Source organism: Scylla paramamosain, chromosome 13, assembly GCF_035594125.1.
Source record: "Scylla paramamosain isolate STU-SP2022 chromosome 13, ASM3559412v1, whole genome shotgun sequence".
NCBI classification, from domain to species: Eukaryota; Metazoa; Arthropoda; class Malacostraca; order Decapoda; family Portunidae; genus Scylla; species Scylla paramamosain.
Genome location: NC_087163.1, coordinates 25,159,585 through 25,179,584, shown reverse-complemented (window position 1 = coordinate 25,179,584; position 20,000 = coordinate 25,159,585). Strand labels below are relative to the sequence as shown.

At 39.9% G+C, this 20,000-nt stretch overlaps 1 protein-coding gene across 5 annotated transcripts in view; it reads right to left on the bottom strand.

The window, feature by feature from the left end:
• LOC135106564 (very low-density lipoprotein receptor-like) overlaps nt 1-20,000 on the bottom strand; it is a 115,446-nt gene that overhangs the window by 21,609 nt on the left and 73,837 nt on the right. For 2 of the 5 annotated variants that reach the window (XM_064015781.1, XM_064015779.1), the window contains exons 2-15: nt 13,269-13,388; nt 11,171-11,299; nt 10,313-10,458; nt 9,630-9,713; nt 6,674-6,920; nt 6,217-6,459; nt 5,819-6,015; nt 5,415-5,518; nt 4,621-4,750; nt 4,080-4,241; nt 2,962-3,090; nt 2,343-2,495; nt 1,667-1,859; nt 699-962 (exon numbers count right to left, since the gene is read on the bottom strand). In XM_064015781.1, coding sequence (XP_063871851.1) covers nt 699-962; nt 1,667-1,859; nt 2,343-2,495; nt 2,962-3,090; nt 4,080-4,241; nt 4,621-4,750; nt 5,415-5,518; nt 5,819-6,015; nt 6,217-6,459; nt 6,674-6,920; nt 9,630-9,713; nt 10,313-10,458; nt 11,171-11,299; nt 13,269-13,388 — 2,301 coding nt within the window. Of the gene's footprint in view, nt 1-698; nt 963-1,666; nt 1,860-2,342; nt 2,496-2,961; nt 3,091-4,079; nt 4,242-4,620; nt 4,751-5,414; nt 5,519-5,818; nt 6,016-6,216; nt 6,460-6,673; nt 6,921-9,434; nt 9,519-9,629; nt 9,714-10,312; nt 10,459-11,170; nt 11,300-13,268; nt 13,389-20,000 lie in introns of all 5 variants that reach the window. The other 3 variants (XM_064015780.1, XM_064015783.1, XM_064015782.1) reach the window with 3 other exon arrangements.

Here is a 20,000-nt window from a genome sequence, read left to right as displayed (position 1 = left end):
AAACAGTCGAAATGAGATAAGATAATTTACGAATACAAGACCATGCCATAATCTAGCATGCTGGAACCACAAGTCATGTATACCAAAGAAGCACATGCTTGTCACTCCCAATCGTGCACAATAAACATGCTCGGATGCATAAATCAGTAGCTCATAATTTCAAAGAGAAAATAAGAAACCCAACAGAAACCATATGACATGCAAGCAATATTTACCTTGCACGCAAAATGTATTCCTTTTATTTTCTGTCATATGAACTGGCTACTGAAAGAACTATTTAAAAAAATGTTTTCTCCAACCACTCACAGTTTCTACGTCTTGTGTGATGAAATTCCTAAGCTAGAATTCTTGTCTGTGTGGTGAAATTCTCATATTCCTATGTTTTCACTATTATTTTGTCTAATGTCCTTCACTTCCTTATGGGCTTGGATGCTTATAGTACAGACTCTATTGAGCAAAGGGTTTTCTTCCCTAGATGCCTTTATCTGACAGTAAGTAGACCTGATTTAGGGATAAGCTTCCTCTACAGACACTACCAAACAAGTAAGGAGGTAAGCCACCACATCCCTAAAACTTATATTTCTATTCTGAGCACTGAAATTACAAGGATCCCTGTCTTCAGTGGTGCAATTCCTACACTAAAACTCTTACCTTCTGCAGTGATATTCCTACACTACAAGTACACAACTGGACAATACCTGTGGGGATATTGGGTAATGTAGTAGTAGGTGCAGGCGTGGCAGGGTGGCTCACAGGTCTATGTTGTGAGGTGAGTTCTGAATCTGAGGCAGGCGTTTCAGGCCAACTCACTGGGTTGGGTTGTGAATTGGGTAGTGAATCGGTATGGGCTGTCGTAGCAGGGTGACTCACTGTGCTAGGTTGTGAATCGGGTTGTGAATCGGTAGGGGTCGTTGAGGCAGGGTGACTCACAGGGCTAGGTTGTGAATCGGGTTGTGAATTGCCTTTGGGGTTGGGAAGGAAACACAACATGTTATGGGACAACCACCACCAACTGAAGTCCTCCTTTTGTGAATGGGAAGAGACACACAGGCTTACTGAGAGTTGATCATTTCCATCACCTGAGTTACATGCAGCCAATTTTTTGCACCTTGTGTTAAGATGTTTGTCTTTAAGGTAAAAATTATAACAGATCTCATGCGGCCTTTCAACTCTCTCTCCCATGCCACTAAAGGGATGATCAACAAAGAAAACAAAAACAAAACAAGCAACAGAGAACACTATGTACAAATAAGGACTGGACAAAATTAAGAACAATGTGGTAAACAAACGATGTACTACACAAATGAATAAGACATGCCTGCAGGGTGGTCGTATTTCCTGGTCATGCTAATAATAATAACCATCAGTATATTATGTTTTGGTTGCAGTAGTCATCTTTTCATTAGTTCAACAACCTGCTTCTGTCTTTTAAGAGCTTAACTGTGTAGCATAACTTACAGGGAGTAGCAGCAGGAATCTCCCACACACACATCCTCCACCAGTGTATATTTTCAAGTAGTAACAATATCTTAAGCCATACAACATCCACATTCAACAAAATAAAGAAAATATAATACAGACAAGACAAGCAAGAAATGTAAAATCCCCATCTTATAAACCACACCAAAGCTCCAATAAATATTGAGGTAAGGAAAAGGTGACTTACCTTCACTCTCACAAGTCAATCCGTCTGACATAAGGACCAGGCCATCTGGGCAGGCACAAGTCACTTTACAGGTTGACTCGTTGGTCTGGGGGGCCGGCAGACACAGGTGGGTGCACAGACCATTCAAGGGGGTGCAGTGATTGGTACCATTGGGTTGTCTGTAGCTATGGTACACGTGAACTGTCATTGGTGTCTGCAGAGATACATAGCAATTAGATGGGAAGAAAAGGAAATTCATTATTTTGCTGGACATATAGTAGGTTTGTTAAGGATATAACAAGGGTGACATAAGCAAAATTCTCAGGATCAGTTGTCAGGATAGAACAATAAATAATGGGTTCAACCTTAAAAAATAAGTTGGATTTAAGAGATAGGAAGAAATCAGTTCTCAAACAGAGTGACAGAGGAATGGAATGGACTCGGTGATCAGTATTGAGTTATTAGAGACCTTTAAAAGAAGATAAGATAAATTTATTGATGGAGATAGGTGGAAATAAGTAAGAATGTTTTGTACAGGAACTGCCACATGTAGCCCTGATGGCTTCTTGAAGCTTCCTTTATTTTCTTATGGTCTAAAAGTTAAAGGTAGAAACTGGAGTTATGAAATGTATCCTATAAGCAAGATTCCTAGAAAATAAATCTTAAGGGCATCTGAGTGGTTTGTCCCTCAGCTCACCGCATGTGAAGGAGCTATGGTGCTGATGTTTTTCCCTGTGAATTTGTTTGCTCGGAAGATGGCTTCTCTGCGCCAGTCAGTCCAATACATTGTGTCCTCAAATAGTGTGATGGAGAATGGGTGGGGAAGGTACTCGCTGGAGTGAAGCACGGTCTGAAAAAAAGATAAACGTACAATTGTTACGATGAAATTCTTGTCTGTCATTTTCTTATGCTTCAACAAATTTCTTCACCTCTTTAACCTCTTGATTGCCCCTTGGTACACCTTTCCTTAATTATTAATCACTCTGAGATGTCTTTACTTGTTCTACAGCCCCATCCAATCTTTGAACTGAGAAGAAATTGCAAAATGTATTCTTTTCATAGCTAACTTTCTTGTAGATGCTTCTAAAGACATGCATTCCTTCTGGTGTTGCTAATTGTTTTGTGTCACATTGAAAGGGTTAAAGACTTTGGCTCTCTTGTGAAAAGCACATCTAATAAAGTACATCATACAGGCAACTTTCAATTCACAACTACAGCAGTACTTGTTCCTAAACTTCATATCGACATTCTGGAATTTTTATGCTGCTGATCCATCTTTTTCATCCTATTCAAGATACAAAGTTCCAAGGTCTTACCCTGCGATTTGATCCATCAAAGTTTGCAGAATAGATGGAGTGGAACTTTGAGTCACACCAGTACACCTTCCGCAGCACCAAGTCCAGAGTGAGAGCATTGGGCCACCGGATCCCTCTTGTCACAATAGCCTGAGCAGAGAGGAAGGGAAAAATTATTATTTCACATATTTATCCTCCTCTACATCTTTTAACTAATTACACCCCCCCCAAAAAAAAAAGAAAAAAAAAAAAATAATAATGGATATGTAGTGATCTGACTGTGTGCAAGCTATCTACACAAATGGCTTCTGCCACTACCAATGCTAAATCTGCATTTTTTCTTTTTTATGTAAGAGGGATATAGGTCAAGGGAAACAGGGAGAGAGGGGGAGAGAGAGAGAGAGAGAGAGAGAGAGAGAGAGAGAGAGAGAGAGAGAGAGAGAGAGAGAGAGAGAGAGAGAGAGAGAGAGAGAGAGAGAGAGAGAGAGAGAGAGAGAGAGAGAGAGAGAGAGAGAGAGAGAGAGAGAGAGAGAGAGAGAGGGACCACTAAAGTACCAGTCCCAAAAGAAAGTTCAAATGTAGTTATAGACAGTTCACATTCTTTCTACCTCATTCTTTTACAAATGTATTAGAGTGCAGCAACAAATGGGCATTACTAAAGGATCAGGATATCAAATAATGCCACAAAAAAAAAACTAGGCAACAGATGCACCAATCTCTGAGTTTAATCACATTACCAAGAATTATTTAATGGATTACAGACATTTTTATCAAGGTCCATATTTTGGTATCACAAATTTCCGATACAAGTATATTATGAAAAAGTGCCATAACATTTTTTTTATTCAGATAGTGTTCCTGTGTGCCACTGGGGGCCTTGACTGGCTGGTGGCAGGAAGACATTCCCTACAATTTCTCTCTTTCTATATACCAGTGATGGTCCAGATAGAGCACCACACACTCACACATGTATCACTCATACTCTTAGCCTTGTTAGCCCCTGGTGGAAATGGACAGTCTTGTGGATCAACCTACTACACCTCAAGAACTTAGGCATAGCACAGCTGGCCACATACTTCCATAGCAAAAATATTACTACAATCACATAATTTCTGGCATTAAAGCTTTCCCTGACTCACCTCTCTCAGCTTTCCGTCCATACCGGCTCTCTCTATCTTGGCTTGCTGTCCCCAGTCGGTCCAGAACATCCAGCCCTCTGATGGGTACACAGCAATGGCTCGGGGCTCCTCCAGCACACTCCTGATCAGTGTCTTCCTCATGTCGCCGTTAAAGTCTGCCACCTTGATTTATAAAGAGAATTTGTGAAGTATCCATTTAACAAGATAGGTATGTATTTGAAGCACACAAAATTAATATTATAGGATCATATGAGAGGGATGAGTTTTCTTAGCTTTGAGCAATGTGAACTTGCAGTAATTTAGCAAGTTATTTTCTACAGCAAAAACTCAATCATGGTAAATCACCAACCAGAAAATGTCAACTAAAAATTTAAATAACATGAACTAAATGCTAATAAATCAATCAATCTATCTATGTACCAAGCCAGCAATCCCACACAGGGTGGCCCAGACAAAGCACACACAACATTCACACTTTGATAAGAGAGATCCTCCTTCAATCACAATAACTTTGGTGCATTCTTATAAACCCTGAACTCACCTCAATAGTGTCAGTGTCTGTGTTGGTCCAGTAGATGTGGTTGTACAGCCAGTCCACAGCCAAGCCATCAACAGTTGTGACGTCATTGGAAATGACCACCACCTTCTTACTGCCTTCATCAATTGGTGCCCTGTGGAGGAAATCAATGTCACTACTAATAATGAAACACTTACATAGCTTGCAAATAATGAGCCAGGTCTTGCTAACCTAACCAATGACATGAATTCAAAAAGCACCAAGTGGTTGTTTACTGTCCAGTCAATGTCTACTGGCTGAGCTGCTTTAATGTCCACTTTACAGTAAAAAATAAACATTTCCTATATCCATTCCTGGGACTTGAATAAGCTGGCTTGCTTCATACTGATCACTAATTCCCTAGATAAATTGGTGATGTTTTCTTCATTAAAAAGATCCAGTAAGATTGTTCTCCTTTGCAAAAAAACACAAAAGATCTTGAACTTGTTTCTGAAATTATCATAATTCTTTAGAAATCCTAATTTTCTGAAATAACATCACTAGTTTGCATGATCAATCTGAAAATTAAAAATGCAATATGTAACTCTGACACTCATGACACTGCACTGTGATCCATCTATCTGTATACCAGGCACAGGTCCCCTTAGAGAGAGGTAACCCAAACAAAGCATGGTATTTATGATCATGAGGCATCTTACTGTACAATAATTAATCAGCACTTTGATATAATAAACACTTATTCCTATTGTCTTAATTTTTATGCTACTCATTCATTACTTTTATAAAAAAAATGGAAAAAACTCAAAACTCTTTCTTACTTATAAATGCGCTTGTCTTTTGCATCTGTCCAAAATATCATGCCAGTCTTGAACACAAAGTCAAGTGCAGTTGCTCCCTTTGTTTCATTCACTATAGCAGTAATCTGGGAAGTGAAAAAATAAAAAATGACAAAAAATTATTTATATATTGTAAATCACAGCACTACACATAAAGGACTGAACTGCTGACTCTTAGGAATAGGTAAACATAAGAAGTATTGCTGTATGGTACATCAATAAATCACTGGAAGAACTTGAGGGCCTCTGCCAAACTTTGTAATCAGGCTTTGCATTGCTCACTAGATAGCTTGATGCAAAGATGATAGTGATTAAAGAAATTATTGACATTTTTCATTTAAAACATTCAGGGGAACAAATGCTGAAACTGATTGACATTCACTTACTTCTTGGTGGTCAAGGGATATTTTGCGGATATCTGTAAAGTGAGCAAAGAGGAGAGAAGCGTGTCCCTCCATGGCTTTGCAGCGGCTGTGGTTGTGACGGTCCCGTGCATAGCCCCGCACACACTCACACTTGTAGCCTCCCTTGAAGTTGCGGCAAACTTGAGAGCAGATGCCTGGCTCCAAACATTCATCAATATCTGAAAAAATAGGTAATCATGACCAACTGATATCTATTGCCAATATTTTACTTAGTCTTTAGAATTAGATCCGGTATACTTTCACCTCTAGCAATATCCACAGGAATTTGTGTTATGCGCTGCACAATATTTGTCTTTTACATGCAGTTTTTAAGTACTTTTAAGTTAAAGTACTTACATCAGCAAAAGATGATGACTCACCTTCACACTGGGTGCTGTTTATAAGCATGAATCCCTTGTTACACTTGCAGTAGTGGCCGGCTGGGGTGTCAACACACACCTGGCTACAGCCACCATTGTAGTTTTCACACTCATTCCTGCCGCAGGTGCCATCAGTTGGCTCATCCTTGGAATTGCCACAGTCATCGTTACCGTTACAGACCAGCTGCATGGGTATGCAGTGGCCGCCACAGTCGAATTGCTCTGTTTCATTACATGATGGAGCTGTAATAAAATTTCATGAAATATTAATGCAAGCACATGTATTACTGACCTATTTTAGTATAAAATTATTTTATTTACAGAAACACATAATTAGATGTATATTTAGAATAAGTTATTACAAATTATTACACTTGCATGTTGTTAGATGAACTTTTATAAACCACAAAAAGCAAAATAGTGTGGAGACAAGATACAAAGAGTGGCAGTGACTCACAGCAATCCTGCTCATCCAGTCCATCCGAGCACTCTGGGAAGCCATTACACTTGAGGTGCTCATTGATGCAGGACTGATCCCCACACATGAACATGCCTTCAGGACAGTTTGTGAGGCACATCTCCTGTCCCTCGTCATCGCCCTCCTGACAGTCTGCGTCCCCGTCACACAACCAGTCGCGGCGGATGCAGGGGAAGCCCCCCAGGCAGGCATACTCATCTGCACGACAAGTGTTGTTGGGACAATCCTAGAATGAAAAGAAAATTATATGAATGATGACCAAAGATGTTACAAATGTAGTCAGACTTCATGTCCTGAAGATGCAGAAGTTTATTTATTTAATATAACACTACTGTAGAGCACAGCCAGAAGAAATTGAGTATGGAAATATTATGATACTGTATTATGGAAACTATGACAGGAAGGGAAGAGGAGACTAATGTCATTCACTCATGTATATCCTCTCTACTGAATGATTACAGAGATATGTAACATGAAAATTATTATTAATGTCTTATGTAATAATAATGACAATTTTTCACATGACTGCATACAACATTTATATATTAAGTACAATAAAAAAAATGTTAGCAAAATTTTTACTTTTGTAAACATTTAAACAGTACTTCCTCTAATGTTTTTACTTATGTTGCAAAGAAAGGTGTGTGCTTTGGTAGAGAAAGAAGGTACGACTCACTGCTCTCTCAGCCAGCATTTTTCATAAGTGTTCCCAGCATGAGAGCCTAAACCTCTACTCACACTGCACAGAATGAGTTCAAACAAGCAGATAATGCAGGGAAACCTCATATCTTAAACTTAGGAGAGGGAGTGTTTGTGATATGGGGAGGACAACCATAGAGTGGTAGGTACAATGCATGTAGTGGGAAAGAAGTGTAGCCTTTTGAAAATGATCAATGTAAGTAATTCATCATGGAGAGAGAGGTTGGGAACATAAGAAAATAAGTGTTGAGTATCTCTTAGTCAAGCATAAAATAGATGATTTTGTTAAACTGATATAAATACCTATTCATATCATAAGGATCATGAGATATTGGAGCTCAATACAAAAATACAAAAATGGCACACAAAATGTTAGTGTTAGTACACAATGATCTATGGCAATCACCAGTAATAGGGTGACATATTAAAGCCAATACAAAAAAAAAGTTATCATAACCACAAGCTATGCATAAATAAAATGTTTGCAGCAAAAGCACCAAGACCAACATGCAGGTGCCCCTCATGTTAAGTGATCCTCTCTTCTCAAGCAACCTTACAGTGAGTTCATTCATGTTTCATGAGTCATATCACTTCTGAGGCTGATCCAAACATTTGCCACAACTACAAAAAAAAAATTAAAGAGTACTGTATTTTTAGCTTTTTAATTTTACCATACACACTTTGAGTCATGCTTTTAGAGGACAATAAACAAAAAGACTCTGCCAAAAAATACAAAAATGGAAGCTCTGAGCGTCAACAAATGCCGCTGGTGACAAACAAAATACCCTTTTTGACCAAAGTGAATAATTTTCTAAAATTAAATGTGACAAAGTAAAGAGGAAACTAAAATACTTCCAGATCACATCTTATTTTGTGGACAGATTTTTAATATCTCCATCATTAACTCGATGCACAGGTGATATTCCAAATCTTTTATGCACCTTTGAGACCCATTATTACTAAGCATTTCTGTGGCTGAGGATGATAACTATGTAATACAAATGACCTCAACGATTGGTATGGCCAAGAAATTTTGTTTTGATATGTAGGCTGCACAAGTACTTCACGTACATGTCATGACAGTGATCTGGCTCAGCACATGCTGCCACAGCTCGTCTCACAGCCATGCACCCGCCACCCTGCTCAATGAACTCACCACCTCGCCAGCACCTCAAGTCTCCCTCCTATTCACTTCAAAACGTCAGTCCTATTGTACATGCTTAGTTATCTTTTTTTCTTTCTTGACATTTTCTGTGATTTTTTTTTCCTGACATTTTATGTGATGATCATAGATGGATAAGTATGCATTTTCTCACCATGAAGGATAATATTATTCCTGTTATTTCACACTTTGAGGAACATCCTTGACAATTATGTTTCTGGTTACCATACATTTACAAGCTGCCTTAGCTGCAATTTTTCTTATTCGGCCTGGTCTGTCCTCAGCATGATCAAGTCAGCTTGAAGGATTTAAGTTTGTCCATTCAGTATTTTTCATGATTATTCCAATCACTGATTACTTTTAATCATTTGCAGTGTCTCTTATTTATGCTTATTTATGTAAATTTGTAGTTGTGTACTTTTGTGTGAATTTAGGATGTGGGATATACATGGTGTATCTATGTAATACTGTGTTGTAATAAGGAGAAAGTGAACAAAATTTGTTGAAATAAAAAATTATACTGTGTTTAATTATGAATGAATTAAAGGAAAATTTGATGTATGATGTAATACAAGGAAATGACAGAAAACTTTTAACTCACTGAATAAAAAACTACCATATGTGTTATTCAAATTGGTGTGATGGCTGATTATAAACAGTAGAATTTTATATAACTTTCTTACTACAGCACTTCTAAACTTTCTGCTAGATGATCCAGTGTATCTGTAGTGTTTATGGCAGCCGTGGAAAGTGTGCAACAGTCTGTCTGTGTGAGGTGGTGGAGGCTCCGGCTGCAGGGACCAGGGGGAGGAAAGGTGGAGGTGACCATGTTCATAAATACCCACGTTCAAAAGTTTATGAAGGCTAAACTTTTCTTACATTTTCATCTGTCCCGTCTTGACAATCCACTTCCCCATCACATATCCAATCTTTCTCCAAGCAATGCCCATCTCCGCACTCCACCTAGGTAGCACAAAAAAAAAGGGAGACACAATGTTGACAAAGCAAACACAGACACAAAAGAAAGGAGGGGAGGGTTTAGTTGACAGTTAGTTCTTTGCCAAACTGTCTTACGTGTTCGTCTGATCCATCGTCGCAGTCTGCAATGCCATCACAAATCATGCGCTTGTCGATGCAAGATGCATCAGGACAAGTGACCTGTTGGATCATGTACATTATTCTGACTGAAAGGAAATAATCTTGTACATAAAAATCATATCAAAATCAATCTCAAGTCTCTTCAAGCAATGGAAACATTCTGAGTTGAGATGACTGGTGGATGAATTATCATATTAAGCAGTACAGTATAATTCAAAGATAAATGCAAAGTACATACTGTATTATAATTACAGATGTTAAGTAAAAATCTATATATAGTTTAATGTTATGTGTAAAAATCTATAATGAAGTGAAGACCATAAAATTAACACTGACACATTATTGAAGGTACAATGAAACATGTACTGTTGTTTGGTGACATACTCTAAAAACTTTCCTTCAAAAGTTAACAATAAGAATGTCATTGAGTACTAGAACAAATCATGTGTATAAAAAAAATCTTTATGGATGTAAGCTGATGTAAAAACTGCCATATACTGTATTCTAAATCAGTAAAAACAAATGGTTCATTATTTTAAAAAGATGCATATTATTTATTACCTAAACTTCAGAGTCTAAAAAAAAGACCGGCTTATTATATTATAAACCTATTGAAACCTATCAGTGGTAAGAGGTGCAGAACCATCTTATTCACTCACCTGGTTTATGGAGCAGGTTCTGTTGGGGCAGTTTGCTTCATCTGAGGCGTCATTTTCACCACAGTCATTGTCGCCGTCGCAGCGCCACCGCTTGGAGATGCACTTCCCCGAGGCACAGGTGAACTGTTCTGAGGTGCAGGTTGCGTCTGGGGAAGGTGTCAGGGAGGGAAGGACCACCATCATACATGTGCAAAGTCACCCAAACATTTCTTCCTTTCCTTCTGTATTATTGCTGTTCATTTGTCTCTAATGTGTCAGAAACTTCCTCACATGAATGATTTTACAGATATGCTACTTGAATATTTCCTTCTTTCCTTCCTCTATTATTCTTATATTATTCTACCATTATTTTTCTATCATTAATCTCTCATGTGACTCAAGATCAAATTTATTGTCTGAAACATCCTAACATGAATATATAAAGTTGCACAGATATGCTGATAAATTACTATGGATTTGCACTATCTTAAAGTTGTACATTATTTATATTAAAACTCCATTTATCAAGCACCATATGATATAATCTAAAAAATCACTTGGCATTGTAGTATGAAAGGAAATTTTGTTAATTCCATGCAAAACCAACATTTCTTGATTCTGAAGAATGTCAAAAGTACCTACGTCAATATTTTAATTATTTTTAAGACTTATTTAGAGTTAAAGGGAGAAAAAGTGAACAGGCAACAACAATTATTTCCTTTATATAATTTCCTGCCTTACATGACACAGAAAAAGTGTACAGTGAACTCCAATGATTTCCCTTATATGATTTCCCATCCCTAGTGGCAGGAGAACCCCGACAAACAGGCCATGTTGTCCCCCTCCCCACCATCCGGCCATCATTCAAAAGGGACTCACTGCAGTTGACCTCATCGGAGCCGTCGTCACAGTCTGATGCTCCGTCACACACCCAGTTCAGTGGGATGCAATTGGATTTGTTGGTAACACTGTGACAAGTGAACTCATCTGCTTTACACACTATTCCAGCTGCAAGAACCAAGACCATGCAAGTATTAGTGTTGACAAGAATGACACCACACCACTCTGCAGGTTACTCCTACACCACACCTATTCCAACATCACACCTACTTATCACCCTCATCTGCTAGGGGAAGACACAGATAAGTAAGGTACAAACAATGACACTGTTTGGGCAGTCATCGCCAGCAGAAAGTCAGGTCACAGATTGCAGTAAAAGTGAATAACAATGAAAATGAAAACTGAAACCACAAATTGCTGGCAAAACTGTAACAGTGTTCAGATGGAGAGCATATTGAACCAGGCATGTTCTCCAAATGCACCTATTACTACATGCTGAAAGATCACTAGTGCATAGTTCAAAAATGCTCTTCCAATGCAATACATGATGTGTGCTGAGCTGCAATGCACACCAAGGCACACATGGCAAGATTCTTCTGGTCTAGATCACACAACTTACTGGGGCAGTCTTTCTCATCACTGTCATCATCACAATCTATATCATTATCACAGTGCCAGTCCAGTGGGATGCACAGGCCAGAGTCACACTGCCACCACACACTGCTCTCACCCCAACACATTTGGGCTGCATGCCCTGGGATAAAGTCAATATTTTCCTTCCTCATTTTGTCCTTATCCTTTTATAAAACTAAAGCTGTATGCAAGGCAATATATCATGTCTACTGAAATATGGCATGAATATTACACACAAATTAAATATTAGGTGAAGCTCTTAGGGCACTCTGCCAACACCTGGGAGGATTCCTGTAAAGTGACATCTTTCTCACACTATTCTTCTTACACACATTTCTCTGGCCTTCCCTTAGCACTCCAGGAAATATTTTGTAGCAAATATATGAGATCCTAACTATCATCAGACTTTTACAGATCTTTTGCAGCATTCCTGGAGTGTTTGTAATGGATCCATGTAACAACTGCAATGCTGAATGTTCACATCTGCAGAGCTTGAGGTTTGGAAAAAAACTACCTAACATCTAATGCTAAAATTTTTGAAGATAGTCACATCCCTGATTTAAAATGAGAAGCCTTATTTTACAGCAGAATCTGGATATTTTTGTGGCTTGAGAGTAAGAGGCATCAAACCACCATATATATATTTGCACAAAAAGCTCTACTGAAATTATATAGCTTCCACAGAGCAAAACTTTGTCTTGTAAGCTTCCAGGAGCACTAAAATTCATATTACACATAAATTGATGAGGCAGCATCAATACCATGCCTGCACACTGTTCACTCCACATCACCTTTACACCACTCCCTCACCTCCTGCACTCCTTCAATACTCAGCTCTCCTGCATCCCTTCTACTGATCCATTCTCTTCCATCTCTCCCACTGATCCATCACCCCATTCAGTATTATTGGCAACTAAGCACCCAAGGGAAAAAACTTCTTGATTAGCCAAAAAGAGCATCTCTGTTGGTCCTGGACAGTAATTCCTTGGTTTGCTGGCATCTTTGATCAGGAAAATTTGGTGACATAATGCACTGGATTCTCACCACTAATATTCCTGAGGTATTTCCAATGCAAGAAATTACTGACTGGAATTAAGAATGAGGCTTTCTTTTGCCCTTTACTCAATTTGGGAAGGTTTAAGGTTTGGAAGTATATATTCATAGTCAAGGAATAGAAGTCATATACTATGCTGCAGTGACTTCCACTTTGCTTTAATTCTTAATCATGGTTTCTCTGATCTGTTGACAATCTTCCCACAAAACCTGACAGCAAACAGATTCTAAGCGATCATAGGGTATAATACTGAGGAAAGATATGGAGTATAGATTAAAAAAGCATGCAGCAGATCTGTAAACTAATGAATGACACTCTTATTGGAGCTTTCTTGCTCTTTTACTTCCCCTGACCCAGTGCTCCCCTTACAAAAATGTAGCAATCATGAATTTGACATGACCCTCCCAGCATCACATCTCTCTCTCTCATCACTATCACAGTTTCACTCACCACACTCCTCTGGGTTCTCGTCCGTGTGGTCATCACAGTCCGGCTCTCCGTCACACTTCCAGCGCTCTGGGATGCACTTGCCATTGTTGCACTGAAGCTCAGTCTTGTAGCATGGCTTGGCTGGGGAGAGAGAGGACACAGGTGAGTGGGCAGTCATGCAGGTAAGATGTGTTAATGATATTTAAACCTAGTGATATTGTTTTTTTATTTTTACAGAATTCTTCCATTATATTAAATACAGTACATTACATAAAATAATCATTTAAACAATACTCTATGCACCAGTCAGTGACAAATTTTTCTCTTTCATACAGTTCTTCCAGTCAGTGATGTTAATTTTTCTTTCCACGATTCTTCCTCGACAATAAACACACATTACATTACCTTACCAATAGGCATTACAACAGTACTCTTTGAATAACAATAGTAGCTGTAGATTATAACTTGCTCTGCTTTTTCTCCTGTACTTAAGTTTTATCTAATACACAGTTTGGTTAACCTAGCATAGACCTCAAGATGTGTTGCTGCTTGAGACCTTGCAACATAAGTGTTGAGGATGAGGTGTGTGGGTCTGTACAAATTAGGTGGCTCATGAAAGGGGATGAGGAGACTTGTATTCTCTTTTTTCTCTTAAAAGTTGTGCTCACTAGTTTCCATTTATGTAATGAGATTGAGCAGGAAGTTGTCTCTTGGGGACAAACTTGTAATGGAGTGAGCCACAAAGAGAAATTTAATGAAGATACTTGGAATACATAACACTTGGAGAATGTCAAGAACAGGTAGGTGGTACAAGGGAAAGAAAAAATTATAGGCAAGAATTCAACAATATGACAAATGCTATCAAGTAAAAATAAAAAAACACACCTTAGCAACCAGGATAGAAGAAATAACGGGTTCAGGCTTGAAAAATTTAGTTTAAGAAAAAGATAAGAAGAAATTGGTTCTCAAATAGAGTGGTAGATGAGTGGAACAGACTCAGTAATCATGTTGTTAGTGCTAAGACATTAGGGAACTTTAAGAGAAGATTAGACAGGTTTATGGATGAGGATGATAGGTGAAAATAGGTTGGTATATTTCATACAGGGACTGCCACATGTAAGCCTGGCTTGCAGCTTCCCTTATTTCTTATGTTCTCTACAAACAAAACATGAGGAACATTTACAATAAGTCATATATACAATCCAGTCTCTCTTTTCTCCCCCACATCATTTCCCTTGACACACACACACACACACACACACACACAGAGGGGGTAGAGATGGCAGTACACTCCTAACAACAATACAGTGAGGCATTTCGCCTCCCAAAGACCTCACTCATTAAGACATTATGACCACAGTTCCCCCGAGTGACCATGCCTCTCCGCTGCCTCCCCTCACATAACAGGGGGAACAAAAGAGGGGGAGAACCATAAAACCTCAATAAATCAAGAGTGTCCACATCGAGATCCCCTCTTTCCCTCCCCTCTCCCTCTCCTGTCCCCAAAGATGGACTCTTCTCCAGTTTCCAGATGTGTTTTCCAGCAGTGATATATTTCCCCCTTCCTCAAGATTTACTCGCCCTCCTTTAACAAGTTAGCCTGTTCCTGGGTCCACATGTTCCTGCCAGGTCGACCCAGCTGCCCTCACCCACCACTGCCAAGCCAAACCTTCCATCTGCCTTCTCTTATGTCTTGCTGCTTGGCCTTTTCTTTCCGTTCAATGTCTCTATCTTTTCTTTTTGTTCATTGTAAGTCTGTCTATCTGTCTTTTGGTGTGTATAATTTCTGTCTAACTGCCTGCCTGTCTGTCTATTTGAAAATGTATCTGCCTGGCTGGTTGTCTGTTTTTCTGCCTGTCTGTCTAGTGGTCTGTCTATCTGACTGTTTGTCTGTTTCCTGTCTCTGTTTTCCTCTTCCTAGTTTCTCTCCCCCTTCCATGCTTCATTTCTTTTCCTTCACTCCTCTTTATCTTTACTACTCTCACACAGCATCCCATCTTCATCTTCCTCCTCCTCCTCTGTTCCATGCCTCTCCTCTCCCCTCCTCACCCTCCTCTGTTCCATCACTTTTTATCCATTTCTCTTCCTCTCCAGACAAGGCTACAGGGGGAAAGAGGATTCACACTTCCCTCCCCATCACCACACACTGATTGGCTTACTACAACCCCCAATAGAACAATCAGCTTGCCTCTCCACACTTTCCCTTCACCTGAACATCTCTGCAAAAATGATAACAAGACCTCTGCAACATTAAAACATTTTACCACAGTTTTTCAGGAAGAGAGTTTGTATGCAATGAAAAAGGGAGAAAGTTTTGTTTTTGTTGCTGCTGTCATAAGTTTTGTTGTTAGTGTGTGGGAGAAGAAAGGCCTTTTCATCATAGTACTATATACTTTTACCTCCTCGTCCTGTCTGACCTCCTCCACACACACACACACACACACACACACACACACACACACACACACATATACAGCAGAAAGGAGATATATGATGTTAGTGAATGAATGTGTAACAAAAAAGAAAAGGTTTATGTAGAATTGTACCAGCAAGGGCCCCAAATGTTATGAGGACATAGCAATAAATTTAATAAGGGAAACAGAAGTGTGTGATGTAAAAATATATTGTTTATCAGGTAAGCCAATGGATCTGTGGGATGCATTTAGAGAAAGAGGTGCATGTAAACAGTGCTATACATGAATTTAAAGAAAAAAACGTAGTATTAAAAACACACACACACACACACACACACACACACACAAGAGGAGCATTCATACTCTTAAATATAAACAATGTAAATATAACAAACTAACTGTAAAAGACTCACTCCTTTACAAAAATACATAAGAGCAACTACACACACACACACACACACACACACACACGTCTCTCAATCCTTCACGCTGCCACAGAGGAGAGGTTTTTGATCCCCCATTCTGCTGAGTACAACTGAAACGACTTGGCTGACACTGGAAAATGTGGGCCGAGCTAGACTTCATATTTTCTTCTCCCCTTCCTGCCACTGTGGATCTACAACTTGTGAAGGAAATCAATGACCACAAATATTTTACATTCTCTCTCTCTCTCTCTCTCTCTCTCTCTCTCTCTCTCTCTCTCTCTCTCTCTCTCTCTCTCTCTGAGTAGCCAAGAATGTAGGTCGAGTGAGTAGGAGAGGGAGTGAGAAGGAGAAGGTAAGGAAGGAGAAGAGGAAACAAATAGGGAGGAAGGAGAATGGAAGGAAGGAGAGAAGGAAGTAGATAAGGAAGACTGATAAGAGAGGAGAGGGGAGAAAGCGAATGAAGGAATGAGAAGGGTAGGAAGGAGAGGGAGAGAAGATAGGGAAGACTGACATGACAGGAGAGAGGAGAAAGTGAATGAGAGGAGTAGGAGAGAACCTTGGGAACCTTTAAATTCAATCATTCTATCTCAAAACACCTAATACACAAAGGATAACGAAGGAAGAACAAACACCTGCAGACTTGTTGGCCCTTACGAGACAGAGAGAGAGAGAGAGAGAGAGAGAGAGAGAGAGAGAGAGAGAGAGAGAGAGAGAGAGAGAGAGAGAGAGAGAGAGAGAGAGAGAGAGAGAGAGAGAGAGAGAGAGAGAGAGAGAGAGAGATATCCCACTGAGTTTACTTGAAGTTTACCTAAGTTGACATGAGTTGTGTTCCCAAGTTGTCTTTAGGAGTCCACCAGTAAGATAGAATTCCTCAACTTTAGAACTGTGTGTGTGTGTGTGTGTGTGTGTGTGTGTGTGTGTGTGTGTGTGTGTGTGTGTGTGTGTGTGTGTGTGTGTGTGTGTGTGTGTGTGTGTGTGTGTGTGTGTGTGTGTGTGTGTGTGGAGTTACATGTCTTGTCTGCCTTTCACATTCTCTCTCTCTCTCTCTCTCTCTCTCTCTCTCTCTCTCTCTCTCTCTCTCTCTCTCTCTCTCTCTCTCTCTCTCTCTCTCTCTCTCTCTCTCAGATTTACCGTTCCAATTTTTCATGCATCAATTATATTCTTAAACTTTTTCCATCTACTTCCTTTTCCTTCTCTTTCTTCTTATTCCTCCTCCTCCTCTTCTTCCTCAACCTACACTTTCATCTAATCTACATAAATCACGAACGAAATCTCTCTCTCTCTCTCTCTCTCTCTCTCTCTCTCTCTCTCTCTCTCTCTCTGATGTCCGAATGGCATTGACATATGGAGAGAGAGAGAGAGAGAGAGAGAGAGAGAGAGAGAGAGAGAGAGAGAGAGAGAGAGAGAGAGAGAGAGAGAGAGAGAGAGAGAGAGAGAGAGAGAGAGAGAGAGAGAGAGAGAGAGAATCTAATCTTTCTACGTACATTAAGGACTAAAGTATGTAGGTGGGAAATACTAGAGAAGGTAATTGGGTTAGGGAAGGAGCTGGAGAGAGGGAGGGAAGGAAGGAAGGAAGGAAGGTGAGAGAGAATGAAGGGAAGAGGGAGGGAAGGAAGGAGCGAAGGAGAGGGAGGTAAGATGGAGGATGGAAGCAGACGTGGGCCTTCCTCTCTCAGCCTAATGATTAATTAAAGGCAATTGTTTACGGAAGAACTAATTAGAATCAAGATGAGGAGAAGCGAAGCATTGACGGTAAAGGAGGAGGTGGTGGTGGTAGTAGTAGTAGTAGTAGTAGTAGTAGTAGTAGTAGTAGTAGTAGTAGTAGTAGTAGTAGTAGTTATAGAAAGACGAAAGAAGAACAAGAACAGCGATAAAAATAAGAATAATTCCAACAACAGGCGCAATTCAACACACACACACACACACACACACACACACACACACACACACACACACACACACACACACACACACACAAAGCCCAGTCAACTTAAGGGATAAAGACGAAATTCTCGCGGATAAACCGTTGAGTTCCAATGAAACTGAACTCGCGAGAGAGAGAGAGAGAGAGAGAGAGAGAGAGAGAGAGAGAGAGAGAGAGAGAGAGAGAGAGAGAGAGAGAGAGAGAGAGAGAGAGAGAGATTCCCCCGGGGCCAGGCATGCAGTGGGGTGTGTAGCATCTCAAAGGATGAAAACCGTGGGCTAGCAAAAGTCTCGCCTCGGGGGAAGCTGGAGCAGGGAACTTCCTTCACGCAAAGTAACAATAAAACCTCAGCCAAGCTTTTTTCCCATCTTGGTCCTACACTTTTCCATCTCTTCTCCTTCCCTCCTTCCTTCTTTCCTTCGTTCCTTCCAGCCATTTTTCATATTACGTCGTTTTATTCCCGTATTTTCTCCGTTTTCCTGTCTTCCATCTCTCTTTCCTCTTTCCTTCCATCCGTTTTATTTAAGCACTTCTCCCATCTTTCTCTTTCACTTTTCCATCTCTCCTTTCCTCCTTTCTTCCTTCCTTCCAGCCATTTTCATCTTATGTTGTTTTATTCCTGTATTTCCTTCCTTCTTTTTATCTTTCCTTTTCTCCTTCCTTCCTTCTTTTCATTCCTTTAATCTTACGTCGTTTTATTTCATTTCCTTCGTCCTCCTTTCGTTCCTCTGTTCCTTTCTTCTCGCCTTTCCTCCTTCCTTCCTTTTACTATTTTTTTTAACTTACTTTCTTTTACTATTTCTTTTCCTCCGTCCTCCTTTCACTTCTATATTCCTTCCATCTCCCTTCCCTCCTTTCCATCCACTCGAAACGTTTTTTTATTCAAGCATTTCCTCCTTCCTTCCATCCACTCCTCTTAGCCTTCCTTTGTTTACTTCTTGGCCCTTCTTTTGACCCATTCCCCCCCTTCACTCACTCACTCCTTGTCCTTCACCTCCATCTCGCCAATTCTTCACTTTCTCCATTTTCTTTCTGCCATTCTTACTCTGCGTTCAACCTCTTTCCTTCTTTTCCTACACCTTTCCTTCATGCCCATAAATCTACGTACTTTCCTTCCCTCTATACACATAACCATCTCTCTTTCTTGCCTTCAGTTACTCAGAATCATTCTTTTGGTGAGTTTTCAAAGATCTCGTTCTTGTTTCTCTTCCTCGACAACACCCTGGCGTCGCATCTCCCCAAGCCGCGCCTGTACACTCCTGCCTTTCCTCTCCTCCACACCTAAGATTAATAAAACAAAAGCAAAAGGGAAGAATCCGCTAACCTTTCCCCGATAAAACTTTACTCCCACCTTTTATAAAACATTCACAGCACTACACTCCATCCTCACTCCCTCCACCACCACTACGTAAAGGGATTTGGTCTTTCATCTCCAGTAAAGTAAGAATTTTACCCTCTAGCCTTCTGGAAAAGTTAACTCGACTGTACTCGCCGCTCCAATAAAAATCGAGAATCACTCCCAATCACCTACTAAAAGCTACTCTTCCCTCACTTCTCCAGAGGCTCCAGAAAAGGTACTATTGAGAAAACTATCACGGTATAAGCCTGAGTGATGAATACGCAAATCTATGTCCGTTTTCTTTACCTTTTTCTATCAGAGGATTAACGCTTTTCTATGCTGTCAAAAGAGTTCATTGTTTCCCGTTTTTTTTTTCTCTTTTTTTCCATGCATTTCTTATACCAGGTTAGAGTTTTCCCATTAGTAATCATTCAACCCTATCCATCTTTAGGAATCACCCTCACTTACCTTCCCAGACGTCCCCAAAAAGACATCCTTCACTGCTTAATCCGATGAAATCAAGACCCACCCTCCTTTGACTTCTTCAAGTGCCCCCAAAAGACACTCCCTCTTCCCATAAACCATAAACTCACCTTTCTAGAGGCCCCACAGGACACCCTTCCCCTCAAAAACCCCATCAAAGCTAGAATT